The sequence below is a fragment of the Gavialis gangeticus genome, unplaced genomic scaffold, assembly GCF_001723915.1.
Source record: "Gavialis gangeticus isolate Ggan-Ray unplaced genomic scaffold, GavGan_comp1, whole genome shotgun sequence".
Classification (NCBI taxonomy): domain Eukaryota; kingdom Metazoa; phylum Chordata; order Crocodylia; family Gavialidae; genus Gavialis; species Gavialis gangeticus.
This window is the reverse complement of record NW_017729027.1, coordinates 22,276,170-22,295,509: the sequence shown is the minus strand read 5'-3', so window position 1 is coordinate 22,295,509 and position 19,340 is coordinate 22,276,170. Positions and strand designations below refer to the sequence as shown.

At 38.0% G+C, this 19,340-nt stretch overlaps 1 protein-coding gene across 4 annotated transcripts in view; it reads left to right on the top strand.

Moving 5' to 3' along the window:
• ADGRB3 (adhesion G protein-coupled receptor B3) overlaps positions 1 to 19,340 on the top strand; it is a 941,101-nt gene that overhangs the window by 769,288 nt on the left and 152,473 nt on the right. For all 4 annotated transcript variants that reach the window (XM_019520508.1, XM_019520507.1, XM_019520505.1 and 1 more), the window contains 3 exons: positions 1,633 to 1,759; positions 3,428 to 3,531; positions 6,700 to 6,802. In XM_019520508.1, coding sequence (XP_019376053.1) covers positions 1,633 to 1,759; positions 3,428 to 3,531; positions 6,700 to 6,802 — 334 coding nt within the window. The remainder of the gene's footprint in view (positions 1 to 1,632; positions 1,760 to 3,427; positions 3,532 to 6,699; positions 6,803 to 19,340) is intronic.

The window sequence follows — 19,340 nt, the reverse complement described above, 5'->3', positions numbered from 1 at the left end:
AGGCATCTGAAAGAAAGCTTCACAAGCCTAAAGATTCAGTTGTTTGCTCTCATTTAATAAAACTCAGCTGTTTACTTTGTTTTTTTCTGAGACAGTTTAGAGTACAACACGATGCCAGTTGTGCCTCTGCTGGGTATTGAAGTGTTAGTAATGCAAGATGTCAAAGTGGGCTTGCATGAACTGTACATGGACACTCAATTTAGGATCACAAATTAACACTTCATGAAGTTCCTGGTTTGTAGGGTCACCCAGAAAGAGGGATTATCAAAAGCAGAAGAGATGAATCAGAAGTTGACCACAGTGAAAGGAGATTAAATATAGAGTTATTTCCCTACCCCCTTTCTTCCTGTTTTCTTTCTTATTTCAAGTCATTTAGTGACCTAGGGTGAAATTGACAGGAATTGACAACACACATGCTGTTGCTAGCAGCAGAGTCCCTGCAGTTAATCCCTAGACATGAAAGGAAGAAAAAAAGGGAATCAATTGTTATATTCTAAACATGACATATGTAAAGATAATGGGTTTGATTTAGTAGAAAATGACCCCTTTCTCCTGCAAAAATAATCCCAGCGCTATGGTTCAGACGAAGGGGAGGTGATTACTTCTCCCCCCACCCCCTCCCCGTGCACAAAGGAAACGTGGGTAGATACCATTTTTATTGTTCTTCTGGGGTGGGTTTCAGATCTCGCCTTAGCATTTTGAATGGCTAATTGAATCGGGGGCTGTTTTAATCTTGTTCCTGTAGAGGCAGCCGGTGGAAAGTCCCAACAAATGATTGCTTTGGCTTGGGGTTAGCCCGGTGCTATTACCCCAAGAAAGAGAAAAAGGAAAGGGGGAAGGGAAATACGAAAAGGCGAGTTGGACTGAGTGATGCTTGGAGGGCGAACTCCCGTCTCTTTGGTGATGTTGTGTGCTGCCGTGCTGAAATCCACCCCTCCTCTGGAGCCCAGGCAGTGGGAAGAGTTGGAAGCATCTGATGCTGCCGTTACCAGGGTGAAATTTCCACGGCTGGCCACCGAAAACAACCACCACACAAAAAATCTCTAACACAAATAGCCGGCAGAGAAGAAGATCCGACAACTCCCAGTCCAACCAGTGTCACCTAAGCAGACGTTGAACAGACATCTGCCTTTGCACTAACCGCACACAGGCTCACCAGCGCACACAAAAGAAACAACACAAATAAACGCCCGCCACACAAACCAGGAGCTAGACACAGAGCTGGTATGAAAGAAAGAAATCGGCCCCCCTTGTTTTCTTCTTCTTCCCCCCTTCCTTCCCCCTCCGAGTTTTGCAGCGAGCTGGGGAGGCTCGGAAGTGGCTGGCAGCGCACAAGGCTGCTGCTGCTAGCAGAGGGCTCTACAGAGCTAGTCGAGGTTTCAGCACCACGGACGCTGGACAGCTCCCGGCACGCAGCGCAGCCGCCCGCCTGCTTCTCCTTCCCCTCTCCCCTCGCATTACTGTACAGCTGGAGATGCATCTAAATTAAGTCCTATTCAACAACAAGTAGATCTCTTCTGTCCGGGAGCTGCACTAGACTCGCCTCTCAATTAAACTGCATTTGCTCCTCACGGAATTGGCCGTCAGGCGTAATTATCCCGATTTTTTTCTCTCTCTCTCTCTCCTTTGCAGGAACGACTCTTTGGGAACCTGGTCCGCCCAGGGATGTAAAACTGTGCTTACCGATGCATCCCATACGAAATGCTTATGTGATCGTCTCTCTACCTTCGCCATTTTGGCTCAGCAACCTAGAGAAATAGTAAGTAACAAAGACAAAAATCCAGGTTTAATGCAAAGGCGGGGGGGAGGGGGGAAGGTGGTGTAGTGTTCTTCCCAGCTTTATTTCAGACGTTGCATTGAGGGATTGTTTTAATATTGCAGTTTGGCAAAATGAGGATCGTCTCCTGTTCACCCCAGCAGCTCAGAGAAATGATTTCCACAATCTGTGCTAGAACTAAATTGTAGTCTATTTCAGGTTTCTTCCAACTCTCAATTTTCTAGGAAAAGGGTTCTAATTGTAATGCAAATGCATTGGGAACTTTCATATCAAGCCATTATCAACTTACAAGCTTTTAAAAGGATGTAAACCTCTCAGAGTGATAGAGAAGGTTTTATTATTGCTACTGGTAGGAAAACCCTAGATACTGTACTTAAACAGATTGCAGATCTGCATTGGACATTTTCAGCACAGGTTTTCTATGCTGTCTGTTGACATCTTGTAAGAAAAATAATCAAGCATGCATGAAACAGTGGGAGACATCAAGTGTATGAGCAGTCAGTCTAAGCATCATTGCATTAAACTAGTTGGAAAGGGAATATTTGTGAAGTTATCCCCAGAAGGGATTTCCTGTTTTTGGAAGTGCCTGATCAGAGACTGTTTTTACTAGTGAAGCAGAGCTGCTTGAAAACAAAGTGGATGAAATAAAATGTGACTTTCTGTCTAAAATCTGGCCTAAAAGTACATTAGTTTTATCTCATGTTTCAGTGACAAGAGATGTCTTGATAAAACATAATTTGCAATGCATCCCTGAGGCTTTAAACACCATTTTGGTAAATCATACAGAACAGGTAAATCATACAGAACATCCTTTCAAACTTTTAAGTCTACACCTTTTAGATTGTAGTAGCCTGTACCAGGTTTATTTCAGAGTGCACACACATGCACAAAATGAACAATATTGATTCCAGAGTGAATAGTTTGTATTTCACACAAAAAAAGCAAATCAGTCTTTCAAGGTCATCTATTGATTTTCAGCTGTAATTAATGAAGGAAAGCTCAATTAAATAATTCTAGATGTTCCGCTTCTTCATAAGGGGTATAAGATATTTTCTGTTCTTTATATTGCCATTTTCCTATATGAGTTGAGTCCCAAATAAATTAAGTGTGTGAGAATACTGGACTCAAGACAAAGTTATCAGAAGTCAGAAAGTTTGGTAATACTGCAGTGAACATGAATCAGATTTTTGGCCAAAATACTGGAAGACATTTAACAGAATACAGTAATAACATACTACTTGTTTATCGCATTACTTTAAAAATATTTCTCTCCCCCAAAGGAAATAAGTATTCTAATTAATTTTAACAGCACAGCATTTAAAACCTGAATTTATGTTGTAGTCTCCTATTAAGTTATAGTATGACTCCTGTTCTTTACTTTACAAAACATTATGTAGGTGGTATAATACATTATTTTAATGCTACTAGGCCTCTGGGGATGATAATCAATAATTAAGGAGATCTTAAAGATGTGTATGGATCAGATTAGGAATGAAGTAGATGTCTGCTTGATAGGTAATAGTACTGAGGCTAGTTTTGACACACTGGTGTTTTATCTTTTTTTCTTTATATTGTTCTTTTTTGTTTTGATGTGCCATTTTAATTTCTGAAAGATGGTTTTCCCTCATATCTGTTTATTGTAACCTACAGATCATGGAATCATCTGGTACACCCTCAGTAACCCTAATAGTAGGCAGTGGTCTTTCATGTTTGGCCTTGATCACCCTAGCAGTTGTCTATGCAGCACTATGGAGGTATGTAATGGATTTATAGGGTTGAACATTAATGCATACTTATCTGGATTTAAATTAGTAGCTAAGAGCACAATTAGTTACATGCTTATCTTCTTTATTTAGAAAAAAAATCTGCTTTTCATAAAATGTTGTGAAATGACCAACAACAAATTGAATTAGTATAACTGATTTTCTTATCTATCCTGGCTTGTAAGTGACAATATAGTGCTTAATTTCACCCCTAGTTCTTCAGATTTAATGATATTGTCCTTTCAGTGAGGTAGTCATACAACAAATAAGCATTTTTCAGGGTTCATCCACAAGTAAAACAGTTAAATAATGTTTACACTTGATCCATGGCCTATGGGCTATTTCCTGACCTACTTCTCCATTTACATTGGAACATGAAGTCTATGAGTAATAAAAAAGCTACATTTCAAAGTCACAGAAGTTCCAAGTTTTGGAGGTTGACAGATGTTCAACCTACTTTGCCCATTTCAGCTACATAATTCACTGAAGGGCACAAAATGTAGCAGTCTGCTTTTGAAAAACATGTTTAGGAAGGACTATTTGGCACAATCCAATATTGAACTTGCTTTATGTTTCCTACTTTCAAATCTTGTCTAGGAATATAAATGCAACTGAGAGTCATACAGAAATTTTATCTGGGTTGGGATTTAAAATAAAAGGATAAATAAGTGTGGAAAAAGAAGACTGAGAGGAAACACCTGATAAAATAATGAATATTACAGTGGGAGTGAACTGTTGGCTTCTGTTTGCCCTCTTCCATAATACAAGATAAAAAGGCACAAGAAGAATACAATCTTAGAAATGTAAAATTGACCAATGAAATCTGATGCTAACAGAAAGTACTGAAGTAAACAGCTTAAGAATTTGACACATGCCCTCTCTTTTTCACATATATACACACAATTAGACAGATATTTAATAAATATACCCAATCTAGTTACATTAGTCAGTACAAATATATAAAACTTATCAATCAAAGTTTCCAGAGAAATATACATTCAAGAAGTTCTTCTCACTTTCCCCAATGCACAGTTGGTCAGGTACTTTCTGTGGTTATTCCTGCCTCTTCTGACATTTCTATTGTTGTTGGTAAAAGGCCATCAGGGAATCGGTACTAGTGTTGATTTCCAGTGTGACAACTTTCAAGCTGAGAAAAGAATTGTTTAAAATGATAAGGAAGGCCCAAACAAGGGCATGAGTGAAACACAAGAGAGGACAATTTAGACAGATATCAGGAAAAGTTTCCTTTCAGTTAAGTGTTTCAACTGTACAATGGTGATTGGCCATCTCCTCATGTTGATTATTTAAAGTTGGATTGAGCAAGCAGGAATGTACTTTAGTCAACAGACTTGCCCTGGGAGAAGGATAGACTCTGATGGTAATCATTTTTTCCATCACTTATTGTTACATTTCTATGAGCATGGACATATCATCCTTGTGCATATTTTCATACTGCAGAAAATATCCGAAGTTTGGCTTGAATTGAAACTTCACACAGGAAACATCAACAACTGTAGAACTGTGGTATTATTAGTTAGAAGTAGTGCTCTGTAAATAATGAATCTTTTGGTTTGGCCCCAATTTGAAAATTCAGGGGGAAAATTCTATTTGGATCTAATAAAAAAATAAAAATTGGGTTTTTTCCCCTCATCCAAATGAAAAACTAGAAAGCATTCATTTTCATTTCAGGTACTGTTCACAAAACCAAAGCATTAGGAATGAAACGCTAGACACTGGAATAAGGTGCATTTGCTAAGTTTACATAGATTTTGCCTGGCTCAAAATACACTTGTGGGTCTCTAAATTAATGAGCATTTTAATTACCCACATTTTGAAGATACCCCTATGCTTTGCCCAAAGCTCCAATTTTTGATGTTGGGATCCAGTTCACTAATAATGAGCTAGAGATTGGTAGTGATGTGATTATATAGACAAATGTACTATTTTGTATTCATCTGCAATAGCACATATCCCCCTTGCCATGATATCAGGCTTGGTCTGTACTCTTCTTTGAAAAATGTCATGGCATCCTTAACTTAGATCAAGACAGGTGAGCAAAGAGCACTTCAAACAGATGCAGCCCATGTTCACTAGTGCCCTGAAATTCACTCATGAGCATGCACCTAAGTGCAGATCAGCTGAGCCATATTAAGAATTGTATTAGTAAACTGTACAGTTTTCAGAGAAATTGGCATTCACATCCCCCATTGATTATAATAGGCAATATAGGTAACCAGCATTTCTGAAAAGCAGACCAGTGATATGCTTAGGTTAAATATTTGTCGTTGCTTTAGTATTCTTTAGCACATAACATATTATGTTTTAAAATGAGAGCATTCACGATTTATAAGGAAGTAGCTGATGAAGAATTTGTACTTTGTTATCCCATCAACCATTTTCATAATACACTTGTAAAATGAATAATATGACAGAAGTTGGCAATAGAGACTATGTAATGCTCACTACTATAATTTACTCTATATATACAAAAATCAGCAATTTTTGGTATTTGCTTATATGAACATGAAGGACTTGCTGTATTTCTGCTTCTGCACACAAATTATGTTTTAAATGTAGCTTAACTTCAAGATTAATGTATGTGTTATAATTACCCTAATAAAGTAAGCGTTTAAGAATGCACTCCCATGGTATAAACTACTAAACTACATCTTAATTATACATTGTAGGCCAGATCCTTTACTCATGTAAATCAGCATAGCTCCACTAAAGTCAACTGCAATGGAGCTATACCGATTTATGCCAGCTGTGGACCTCCCTTTCTCTGAATATTCCCATTAAGGAGCAGGCAAAATAAACTTACTATTGATCTGAATTTATGCAGTCACATTATTATCCATATGATGTCATATCAAGAATACCAACTGATCTTAATGGAAACACTGATACAATCTTGTTTATGATGTCTTGAGACACAGAAAATCAGAGGTTATGTAATGTAAAAATAGCCTTTCCAAATGCTATGTTTATATAGTATCAGTTTAATAGCAAATTTACCTTTGACATTCTGGCAACAGAGCTCTTCAGCTTAAAGTATTGCCAGAATTCCTACGAATTGCATTAAAGTTTTATAATTGATCTGCTATTTTTATTTTAAATGGCTTTAGAAATGCTTTATTCTGTATTTTTCTATTTTGACAGGTACATCAGATCTGAGAGATCAATAATTCTGATTAATTTCTGCCTATCTATTATCTCATCAAATATCCTTATACTAGTTGGACAAACCCAGACACAGAATAAGGTATGAACAATTATATTGATTTGTGTTTGAATATCTATTTATTTATTTGTGTTTATTTTATTATATTTAGATACAAATCCATCCTAACAAGACTGGAAAATCTTTGTGGTAAAATAGTAACAGGCAAAAAAATTATTTAACATATGTCCTAATATTTTTCTTGCTTCCAAAAATCCCTTTTGGTACTATTCCTTCTGGATAAGCTGTGTTCTCTGTGGTAGACTTGTGTTTTATAACTAAATTTCAAAGCCTAAAAAGTTCAAAGACATGAAACTTCAAAAGCACAAATTCTGGCTCATTATCATAGTTGTAATAGGATTGTGCTACAATGTTTTTTGTCTTTTTATTAACAACCTGACACTCCAAAGACAAGTTTAAATTGTTCAGAAGTTAAGAGTACTACTCTTGAAAATGTGCGCACTCACAAAATAATGTTATAGCAAGGCTGAAGGGGCACAATACAGATACATAATCATTCAAACTTGCTTGCAAATGGTTATAGATCAGTAATATACCTTATTTACTGTTGAACTGATGGTAATCACAGCAAAACTTGTTTCAGCCTGTTAGTGGAGACAATCAATATTTGTCCTTTTCTCTGAAGCAGGCCATCGTTACCAGTTGAAGTCCTTTCTATATTTTGGGTGATCACAAATTTCCAAGTGAAACCAGATAACTTTTCTGAGAAAAACAAAACAGTTGTTTTAAAATGTAATAAAACTACTCAAAAAGTTGAGAAAACATAATGTAATTGTTGTGTGGGATTGTAATAGAATACTGTTAAATTTTGCATTGAACAGGAGTTGTCTTTAAGAAATAATACATCTTGTTCTTATAAAATTCATACAGTTCACTGAGTATGCAATAAATATATCATTCAACTATCAAATCACAATATATTTTTGACAAAAAACCTAAAGTTCAGGCATAATTTCCTTTAATCCGGCAGTTCCCAATCTGTGGTACACATATCACCAGGTACGCAAGCAACCTGTCAGTGGTATGCATTAACACATTTATTATAACTACTTTATATGACAAAAATACACTGGTGGTACTCAAGGTTGAACTGAAAAATTTGCTGGTGGTACTTAAGGTTGTACCATTTTAAATTGGTGGTGCACAATCTGTCAGAGTTTGGGAACCACTGCTTTAGTCCACTCCTCCAAATTATTTATTCTTTTAATCTAATACTTAAGAAATTAGCTATATAACTCAATTGCTCCAATTCAATTAGGGCAAAATGGTAATACTTTGAAAAATATACCTCAAATATATACGTATAAATTACTTTAATATATTATTATGAATTATTGTATAATTATCTGTTGTGGGCTTGCAGAAAGAAGCAATGCAGCTATCATTGACTTTAACAGAAACTGTCCAGCTGCAGATTTAAAAAGAATATATTCAAAATTGTTCAAGTGACTAAGGAGCCTATTTCATGTTTGAAATGTGTTTCACTTGGAAATGTGTCTCGTTTTCTAATCCAACTCATTTGAAAACCTTCACTCTACTAAATGACTCTTCAATCTTCCCGCTTCTGTTTTTCAGTCTCCAAAGATACTTGGCTATTTTCTCAAATTCTTTTTGAAAATAGGAAAACCTATGAAATGGGATCTTCCGAGGGAATCAATGATGTAGTGATGTAGGCCTAACAAAATTTACATTTTAAATGCTGTGATCTTAAAAAAAAACTTAAATCAACAGAAGCACATTCTTCTCTGTACATTTATACTCTCTGCAATCCATAATTGCCCTTGATACATCTACAGAATTGATAATAACAAGGGAGAATATTAGATGGATCAAGGGCTGAGCATGGTTCTTTCTTTAAAGCCATATTTCCTTTGTCACTTAACAAAATGAGTTTTAAACACCATGCCCATTTCCAAGCTCCAGAAAAGCAAGCTGTGAATATGTCTAGTATATGAAATTACTGTGAATTTAGCATATATTTGAGTCCATTTTTGAATGACTATGCCCCTAAGAATGTGGTTTGCTAGAACTTGGATTTGAATGAATTATTTGTTCTTTATTTTCTATGTTAATGTATGAAGAAAAATATATTTTGATTTTTAGACCCCAGGTTTAGATTTCCACAACAGCTAGATGGGAAATATCAGTTTGACTTACAAGAAGAACTATATCTTTCCCATGCTGAAGAGGAAAGCCTTTTTGAAATTAATCTTTTATTTGAGTTGATATTGATGTTATTCCCTAAAAATAAAAACCAATTACATTTGTGGAGTGGATTATAGATTTGGGTGGCAAATCCTAAAGTTCTTACCCAGGAGAAGAATTTATTTCAAGACTGAAAGAATTGTTTCTTGGTGAACAGTCATCCTTTGGTATTTAAAAAGTAATTGGAAATATTAAAAAATGAAAGCACAAGAAGAATTTTTTCCATGTATTATAGAGATGGACCTCATTTGTTAGGTTTGATTTCTGTTGTGTTCCATTTTCATTCTTGTACCAAGGTATCTGGGCATTTAATCAGTATCTGTATGCTCATGATGACTTCCACAAAGTTTGAGAATGTTTACCACATTTGATGTTTTGATTCAAACTGCTATATAGGCCAACATGTGATTTTCATAATTAGATATAAACCAGAAACAGGGTTCTGAATTTCTCTGTTTATGCATGTGCTTTATGGAGAATAAGAGGTTTGGGCCTGGTGAGAACCCAGTTCTAATTGTAAATTGGAGCAGTAGGTAAACTTAAGCAAAACAAAGATGTGTCTGCTACAGAAAGAATATCTCTGTCTTGATCTACGGTTTGTATATTTCACTCTTTGCTTTAACTAATTCACAAACCAGTTTTGATTTCTTTACAAACTTCTCCAACTTTGAGAAATCCCTGTTCCTGTAAGAAAAGTTCTGTGCATTCTGTGGCAATGTATGAATAAATTTGGCTCTTCTGCACTGCCAAAGTGAAGGTTATTAATTCATTTTTATTTTTTGTTTGTTAAATATATCACAAGTATTCTGCATGTTAGCTCTAGCAACCGTATCTTAAGGATGATTGTCTCTTTTGTGGTTTTATAGAACTTTCCTATGTTTATGAAAAATTAATGAGGACTAAGTGAGTTTGAAATGCTGTACTTTCTCTATTTAAAGTAGATACTGTCTTTTTTAGTAAAAAAAAAAAAAAAGGTCATGATATTTCCTTCCAGCAGAAATGGACACACTGTGTACAGATAAGGTTCTGCAGAAGTAGCTTAAAGTCTTGAAAGCTGGTAGAGCTTTTAAATTTCAAATACTTGAGGTTTAAAGGCAGAATTTCCTCCTTCTCAGTATGTGAACTAGTTTTTTTTTACTTGAGATTTCAGACAATAGACCTGAGGTCTAGGCCATAGAGCCTTTTAACTTGTTTTAAGATATTTGGTGCAAGCAAAGGATGGATCCTATTGGAAGAGGTAGACTGGAATAGCTTTTGTCAGCAGAAAGTCATGTTCTTTTTATTCCTTCATAGCTGCACAGGTTATGCACTTTATTGAAAGACAGAAGTGAAAAGTGGTTTGCTTTCTTCAATGTGTTTCCAACAACATTTCCAAATAGAGAAAAATCTTGTTGAAATTCTCTTAAAGCATAAATCAACTTTTGATATGTTGTTCTATTAAGCCCATGTTTAGGTTGTTGGAAGCTGCGGTTCCCCACCTGCTTTGAAGTTGATTAAAATTTCCCTGATGATTCTTTGTGAATATAATCAGAAGAGCTGGATTAATGTGTAGGCAAACAAAGCACATGCCTAGGGCCCTGAGCTGCAGGGGGTTCCAGTCCTCCCCCTTGTGGCAGCAGAACGAATGACCCTATTCACCTCCCTTCCCTTCCCATCCCCTCAACCAGCCTCACCACTGTGGTGGATGCGTCCTGGTGGTGGCTCCTAGCCCTGCTCCCTGCGGGGTCTTGACCAGCCTGGGGCCTATGAGTTTGTTTATGTAGGGGCCACTAAAGGGTTAATTTGGCTCTGATAATCAGTGTTGCAGATGGAGTAAGATAGAAAGCATGTTGATTTATTCTTAATACTTGGATACTTTTTTCTGCAAAGTAGTGGTTTTCCTAGTTAAAACTATTGTTTAAAATAGTAACTGCATTATTTTACTTTAATTTGGGAATGTCTGTAATAGGATTAGAATTCAAAAGATCAACACAATCCTGTGTTTTCACTTTGTAGAGACTGCCATATTTATTTTAGGAAGTATAAGTGATTTGAGGGTCTGAGTGTATCATGTAAATAGTTTCACATCATCCATTTGTTGTTACTTTCTATGCAGTTGAGAAAGATGGGTGATTGCTTCTGTACATGGATAATGTTACTTAAAGCTAAAAATCTCAATTATGCTCCAGCCTTAATTTAACAAGTGAGATTCTTTTCTCTCCAATAAGTTATTGGGCCTTAGTATTGGGCCTTTTTTCTTTCAGTATATGCACATTTGGAAATGATCATATCAGAAACACTATCACTGTTTCATTAACAGTTGTTTGTAAATAACAACACATTAGCCATCTGAGGTAAATAAATACTGTTTGCATATTTTCCTTGTGAAGAAAACAGTCCTAAATAAAGTTTAAAATAACCAGCAAGATACATCCTACAGATGGGGGGAAGTTAATTCTTTTCTGTATTATCTGCTTCTGATTTTGTTAGCACATAGAGCTTGTGTGGGGGTTCTTGAGAAACAGGTGTCTTCAGGAGTGTAGGTTCTTCGCTTCGTTCACACTTACAGATTCTGTTAACTGTTTTAAGGGTTATGTGTGCCTATCAGGGAAAGAGACTGTATCTCTCAGGGGCAGTGGAAGGTAGATAGTTCATCACAATATGCTTAATATTCTGTGTCACCCTTGTCTAATTGTAACACATATTTGTTATGCTTCCTGTTATACCATTTTAGTGATAATCCCTTCTTTGCATTCATGGTTTTTAATTCAGCCATAAGAGCTGTTCCTTATTAAAAGTTGGAGCACATCAGGGGGTGGAGAAACAAGGCGGCAAATTTGAATAAAATCTCTTTGACTACCTAAAATACAAAGAAACCTAATCAACAGTTCCTATAAACTGCTTATGAGGAATAAAGATAGCTTAATAATCAAGCAAAAACCCCTTACATTTTGCAGGTTATTAATCTGTAATTTGCATTAGATGTTTCTGAGCAAATGGTCAAAGTAATCCTATAAAATTGCTTCTTTTTACAAAATGAACATTCCCATCCACCTGATAAAGACTGTCTTACATTTGAAAGCTTATCTAACTCTATCCCAATAAAATATATCACCCTAAGAAATCCTTACCCCTCCCATCCACTCTGGCACCTGGACAAGCAAAGAAAATGAAGGGAAAAGCCACAAGAGCTATGGGTTCCAGTATGGGATGTCCCTACCATACTCTCTAAAGAAGCTCCTTGGGTAATTAAGGTTGCACAAGGTTTAGATTAGCATTGGAAGCAGAATCCCCAAGGAATTCTGCCCATAGCCATGTAAAAGGCAGGGATTTCTTAGGGTAATATATTTTTATTGAACCAACTATGTAGTTAAGATAAAGATAGAGAAGCTTTCAAATGTAAGACATTCTTCATCAGGTCTCTCATCACAGTAAGTCAGGCACAGCATAATGAAAAACAGCACAGGGGAGCACAGTCTGAGAGAAATTCTCAGGAGTAGCAAATACACAGTGTGTGCATTGGGGACACAGTGGGTGTGTTTCCACATGCATTCATGCCAGCTTAAATTTGCTGCACAATAAATTACTGTGCAGTAAATGGGATTAGGCCAGCATCTACATGTGTATTAAAGCGTATTAACTCTGTGTGTGGAAAGTCAGTCCACACAGGCAGTGTTACTGCACAGTAAGGCATCTACGTGTGTGTTATTGCACAGTAACTGGTTTTTGCACGTGTGTTATTGCATAGTAACAGCATTGCGCATGATGCAGCTCTCAAATTTATGCTCAAATCAGCGTAAGTAACCATATTTACTGCATAGTATGGGCGTACATGTGTAGATGTATGCAGTAAATGCACGCGTGTAGGTGGGCCCAGGGGGTTCTGTCAGGGACAGTACTGTTATGACAGAATCATTAATTGTGATGAAAAGTACATGGGAGACAGTGACCACGGGTGCAAGTTGTGCCAGGTCAGCCTAACCCCTGCCTGCCTGCTGCCTAGCCACACAGCTCTGCACTTTCAGCATTCTCATGCCCCAGCCAGCCCCTCTACCACCCAGAACGGCCACCCATACCCCAGGGCTGACTCCCTGAGCCTACTGCCAGCCTGTGCCTGCTCTGCCCAGTTCAAATTGCTGTTGTCCCAGGGGCATGTGTAGATACTGCACCCAGGAGCAGGGTACTCCTGCTCGTGCAGCTCCAGAGTTTATCCCTTCTGATGAATTGCATGTGTAGATGCACCCACTTAAGCAGAAGAAAAGAAGGTGGTTACTGGGAGATCAAGGCCTGTTGAAAGGAAGGAGGGTCATTCGCACCTTTCCTGTGTGCAAAGAATTTAGCAGCTGCATAAAATATAATGTGCCATGAGCCTAATACCATGTGGTATTCATGCTCTTCTAGCAGAGTTAATTGACCCATATCTGCCACCTCTTTATGACAATGCCACATATGGTGGAGTTAGGAGAGCCAATTTCAGCACATCTGAAAAAACCTCAGGGGAGATCTCACAAGCAGCTGGGACATACAGAATAACTGTTCAAACAGCATTATGGTTGTGTTAGAAAACAATGTAGTAGTAGGTAATTTACAGTTGAGGAAGTAACATTCCATAACTCACATCTAAAATTGGTGTCATTTAAGCTGTGTCTCCCATCTGCACAGCCGAAGATCTGGCCACAAATATCTTCCTGTTCTTGTCAACACCATGATGCTATTTTAACTCTTTCCCTGCTGATTCTTACTATTGCTTCTTTGTGGAAGCAGAATATGGTGGGCTTCTTTGAAGGGCAGATACAACTTGTCATTAAACTATGTGAGATCCTTTAAGAAAGGACAACCAGGTACAATGGGCAGTACGTAGTGTGCATTTACCACACGTGACTGAATTCTGCACGTTCAGGAGCTGCAAACCAGTTAACTACTATGGAGCCCTTGGCAATGAATAAAAAAGTAAGTCTGTTTAAAAATACTGCTTTACCATGTCAAACTCTGACTAAACCTGTTAATTCAGGAGAACTCACTCTCTAATCTTTGATTCCCAGAAGAGTCTTTGGAGAACAGATCCTTTTTACCCAAGATCAGGAAACATGTTAATGTTAACCTGTTTCAGAGGACACTGTAACATTGTTTTTGAGAACACTTGTCAGTCTTTTACTCTAAATGTGTCAACTTTACCAGTTAGTTTGGGATTTCTTAAACAAATTAGACTTTTTTCACTTTAATCATGTTACAGGGAAAAAATATAATGAAATTAAGAAAATGTAAGGATTATCTACAATGCTCAGTCTCCTGTTACGAACTTTGGTTAGGTGTTCTGAAAAGCTGTATCAAAAAGGGAAATGCCCTTATTTCAGGCATCCTAAAATGTTATCATCATTTACCCCTGAAGAATACAGGGTCACATCTTCCATAACACTTGGACATTACGTTTTGCTGTTCCTGAAATTGGAGTTTCTCCCCCTCTGTTCTTCCATTGCTTCCTCTTCTCTGGAAGTCATCCCCACAACCCTGAAGAGAAATAGCTCATCCCCACACAAACACCTGTTTGTGTCATTTTAGACAATCTGTTGATGATTCAGATAGCTATATCTGGTTTCACACCTTCCTTCCTTCCATTCCTTTTGGGCTTGTTTACTGGATTCCAGTTTAAGTAGCAGAGTAATCAGTGGGCTATGAATCAGCTTAGAACCATTTAAATGATCTTTGATTCACATAATGTGGAGGAAGAACCTTTTGCCAAAGTAGAAGTGGTAGAGCAGGATTTTTAAGTGCACATAATACTGATGATTATAATGATTGTAACAGCAGCAGCAGCAACAGCAGGACCAGCACCACCACCACCAACAATCCAAATTTGGGGTGATTTGTGTAGCGCTGGGTAAGGTAAATTTTTGTTCGTTAACCCTTCAATTCAGGGAACAGGATTACCACACTTCCATATATTCAGATATAGATATATACACTTGTAACACAAACCAAAATAAGTATAAAAGCACAAATCTTTTTAAATGGATGCTTAGTAAAATAATACATTAAACATAATCATATGGGCCATATTTAATGGTAAACTGATCTCATAATAATAAATCATCTGAATCAATATACCTCCTGTGTACCAGACCAAAACACATATAAAAAATATGGAGTCCTTTTCAGAGAAACATGATACAGATGCAAAAGAATGTAAATTTAGTGCAATGAGGTTACAGTATAACGTTCCTTCTGCACTTCTCTACAGTTCCCTGTTGTGTCTATATGTATTCAGGAACATATGGTAAATTCAACCTTGATGAAACACTGTCAAGTTCATTTTTACAATTTTAAATTTCTGTTTTTATACCTTTCTATCTCAGTAACAATTTCCTCAGGCCCTTTATCTTGTAGTTTCAAGTGAGTGTACTATACGGGAAATGACTACTGGAGTGCACTGATTACAAACTTGGAAATCATAGTTCTTTCCTTAGCTGTTTTGTACTTCATTGCCTGACAGATCCAGGGTTGGGACTTGCCATCCCTAGATAAATTAATAATCCTTAACCATGCACATTGTTCTACTTATGTGAGCCATGTATATCTTTGTCAAGCCTGGGCCCAGAGATGGAGATCATAAGCTAATATAACAATGGATTTTGTTTTGTTGTTGTTATTAGCTACCACTTCTGTATATCCAGTTCTGGAAATAGAGCTTATTAGTTAGTAAGTAACCTTTATGCCTGAATTTCTGTTTTCTGTAGCAACTCAACATAGAAAACCATATATATAAGAATTGCCATACTAAATCAAATTTGTCCTGTATATGGCTTCTGACAGTAGTCAGTGCAGCTGCTTCACAGAAAGGCACAGGAAGATCAGCAGTGAGCAGTCATGAGGTAAACTGCCCTTGTGTTGCACAGGTAGTGGGTTTTCTGTTTGTTTGTTTTACATAGGTTAATTTTGATTGACTGAAGTCAAACATAATATTAGAATGTGAAGGAAATTACCCACCAAATGATAACAGTTCTCATGTGGATAAGTTTAGGATCTAAATTTCATGACAGTGGCTATGTTTTATTGTTTTCCACTTTTGATGGGTTTGTCAGAATCTACACAAAGTAGGCTTTTGTGGGCAAATAATTATAGATAGTTGTGCAACTGAATAGAAAATTGTCCTAGAAATAATTGTGAAAGGAAAAGTCTCAAAGTAAAGTTAAGTAACATAGAATTTAACTATAATCATGCCCTTTCTTAATGAATGTAACCATGAGACTTCCCTGTGGGGAAACTTACACTTTTGTAATAAAAAGGCCTCAAGCTGTTAAAACTGATAGAATTTTTGTACTGTTAAAAAGTTCAGCACGAACTAGACATGTGGGTTTTGAAAACAGGATGGAAAAAACATTTTAATATCTTTTTTTTCTGAAGAAAACTGAAATGTATCTGGCAAAAGGAGTCCAGCAGTTGGAAGGAAGTATGAGTAAGGTTGGCACAATATGTTGTACTGCAAATGATTACATATCTGCCTATAATTAGTAGAACTGCATATAATTTATGGTGCGTGATTCTTTTTTGTAAAAGTCGCAATCTCATATTATATTCATTAAATAATTTCCCCAAGCCAGGGCATCTAAGTGGATTTATTATTCCTTAAATACCATTTAAAATTAGGCAAGGGCTTAGAGTAAGAATTGTATCCTTAACAAGCTTAGCTGAGCTATACAGGACAACAAAGCCCAACTTGTCAGAACCTACTGCTATTGAAACTTGGATTTTAAAAAGATGGGATTAATATTAAATCTGTTGTTATTTGCATTGAGATTTTACACTTCTTATATTTAAGAGGACTCTCAAGTCTCTGCCATTTACCGCATATCCTCTTATGTCATGTCAATCAGAATTCAGGCATAAGTGTTACCAATTTAATTATTGTTATAAAACCTTCATTTTCAGACTGCTTATCTTTTAAAGTAAATACAGAATAGTAATAATGTGTCACTGAACTGAGGCTTTCCAATTGTATGATACAGGAATAAAAATGGTTTTGCTATGAATCACAAACTAGTATCCATGTCAGGCCTGCATTAGTGTCATACAAGAACTGTCATGAGATTTGCTTGTTCTCTTGTATATATTCATACGCCCTGCCCATAAAACCCCCAGAGTAACCAATCCACAAAAACCTCAAAAATTGAGCAAAAATTGTCTTTTTCCATTACACCATAAGCACCCTGATGCTTCCTTACTTTTATCATCAAGGCCTGCAATCCAAGCATAGCCCTAATGTTTTGTATACCATTCAAAATATATCCTAGCCAGATTTTTAAACCCTAAAAAGAATACTGACTCAGCTTCCACAAATATCTAAACAATGTGTCTTTCTTAATTAACTAATAGGCACTTAAGAATTTTTATCGGTTTATGTGAATAAAACACTCCTTTTTAATGCTAGGAAGTGTTCCTTCCCATAAAAAGAGGAAGCTTTAAAGCTCCTGTGTATCTATAATACACAGAAGTTATTAACTCATTTATTTCCAGGTGGCAGAGACAATCTAAGCAGGGTGCAGGACCCAGGGCAAATCAGCCTGTGTGGGGCCCCACACCCGGATGCAAGGCAGCTGGTGGCAGATTTGGTGGTGGCGGGGGTCCAAGCAGCTGAATGTGAAGCCAGCGGCAGCATGGAGTCACTGCGGCCACTCCGCCCAGCTCTGCAGGGCCCCCCAAAGCACAGGGCCTGGGGTGGTCACCCTGATTCCTCCCTCCCCCCCCCAGGGGTGGCCCTGCCAGGTGGATATCTTTTGGAACAGGCTCATTATTTTAAAATAAGTGAAATTAACAGGATGTGAATCGTATGTCCCAAAAATTCTATAGTTCTGCTGTCAGATTTATATTGGCTACCCTCCTAGATTATTTAACATCAGTTATATGTAATCTGGGTACACAGGCTAGGGACAGATGTTCAAAAAGACTGGGCCTGAATTTATTCAGTCTTTGCAGGTTAAGCTAAATAATTTTTTAACTGCACAGACATCCCAAACATGCAGACACATGCCTGCAGTGGTTAGGCTAGAAGGTGGGGGTCACCAGAGCAGCCCTCCCTTCTTTTGCATAGGGCTGAGCTGAGAGGGGTGTGGCCAGGCCCCAACAGGATTAGGGAGGGGTGTCCTCCCACCCTTGATAACAGACCATTTACCAGCTCTGTTATCAGCATGTATCACCCCATCAGAAAGCATACAGCCTCTCTCATTAGTTCAAGCTCTTCTTAAACATAGAAGGAATGGAGGGACATAGCTCCAAAAAGGCCTAAGCCAATACAGCTGTCTGCCACAGCATGGACCATAGACAGCATGTAGAATGGTAGCTAATGCTGAGGTGTCTGTGTAAGGCAGAGGGCATGGGGGGTGGGGGGAGTGGTCCCTGCTTAGCAGGGAGTGGTGAGGGGAGAGGGAGAACAGGAGGAAGCCAGGCAGATGCTGCGGTGCCTGCAAGTCTCTGCCAGAGCTGCAGCCAGACAGCAGAGGGGAGGGGCCAGCACTGCTGTGGAGCAGAGAGTGCCACCCAACCCAGAGAGCATGCCGGGATGCTGGGGGAGTCAGGCTTATCTTAAACCAGCAAGGTGTCTGGGACAGGCAGTGCATAAACCAGTTTGAGCCAAATTAGTTATATCTGATACTGTATTCAACCAGGTTTATCTCAAACCAATTTCAACCATTTTCAACTCATTTTATGTGCACTGAATGTCTGTTCTGTTACAGGTTTAAACTAGTTTCTGATCACTTAAACCTATTTATGTGTAATGTCTGTCCCTAGCCATAGTGGTTAGGGAAGTCATTTCTTGGATACTTTGTTTTAGAGAGTGACACAATATTTTTTAACAACTCCGTCTTCCTAAGTAGGGACCAGAACAGCTCCCCGGGGGAGGCACACCTGGGCCAAGGGTTAGCAAGGATTTAGTTAGGGAGCTTCTGGAGGGGCTGGACATTTTCAAGTCAGCCGGTCCGGATGATCTCCACCCTAGAGTTCTAAAGGAACTGGCTGAGGTCATTGCAAGTCCCCTGGCACGGCTTTATGAGCACTTGTGGTGCTCTGGAGAGGTACCGGAGGACTGAAAGAGGGCCAACGTGGTTCCCATCTTCAAAAAAGGGAGGAAGGAGGACCCGGGAAACTATAGACCAGTTAGTCTTACCTCAATCCTAGGCAAGCTGTTTGAGAAAATTATTCTGGCACACGTCCAGGAGAGGCTAGCAGGGGACTGCATGCTTAGGGGCAACCAACACGGGTTCATCAGTGGCAGGTCCTGTCAGACCAACCTGGTGGCCTTTTACGATCAGATCACCAGATCATTAGATGCAGGGGTAGCAGTGGACATAGTCTTCCTGGACTTCCGGAAGGCTTTTGACAC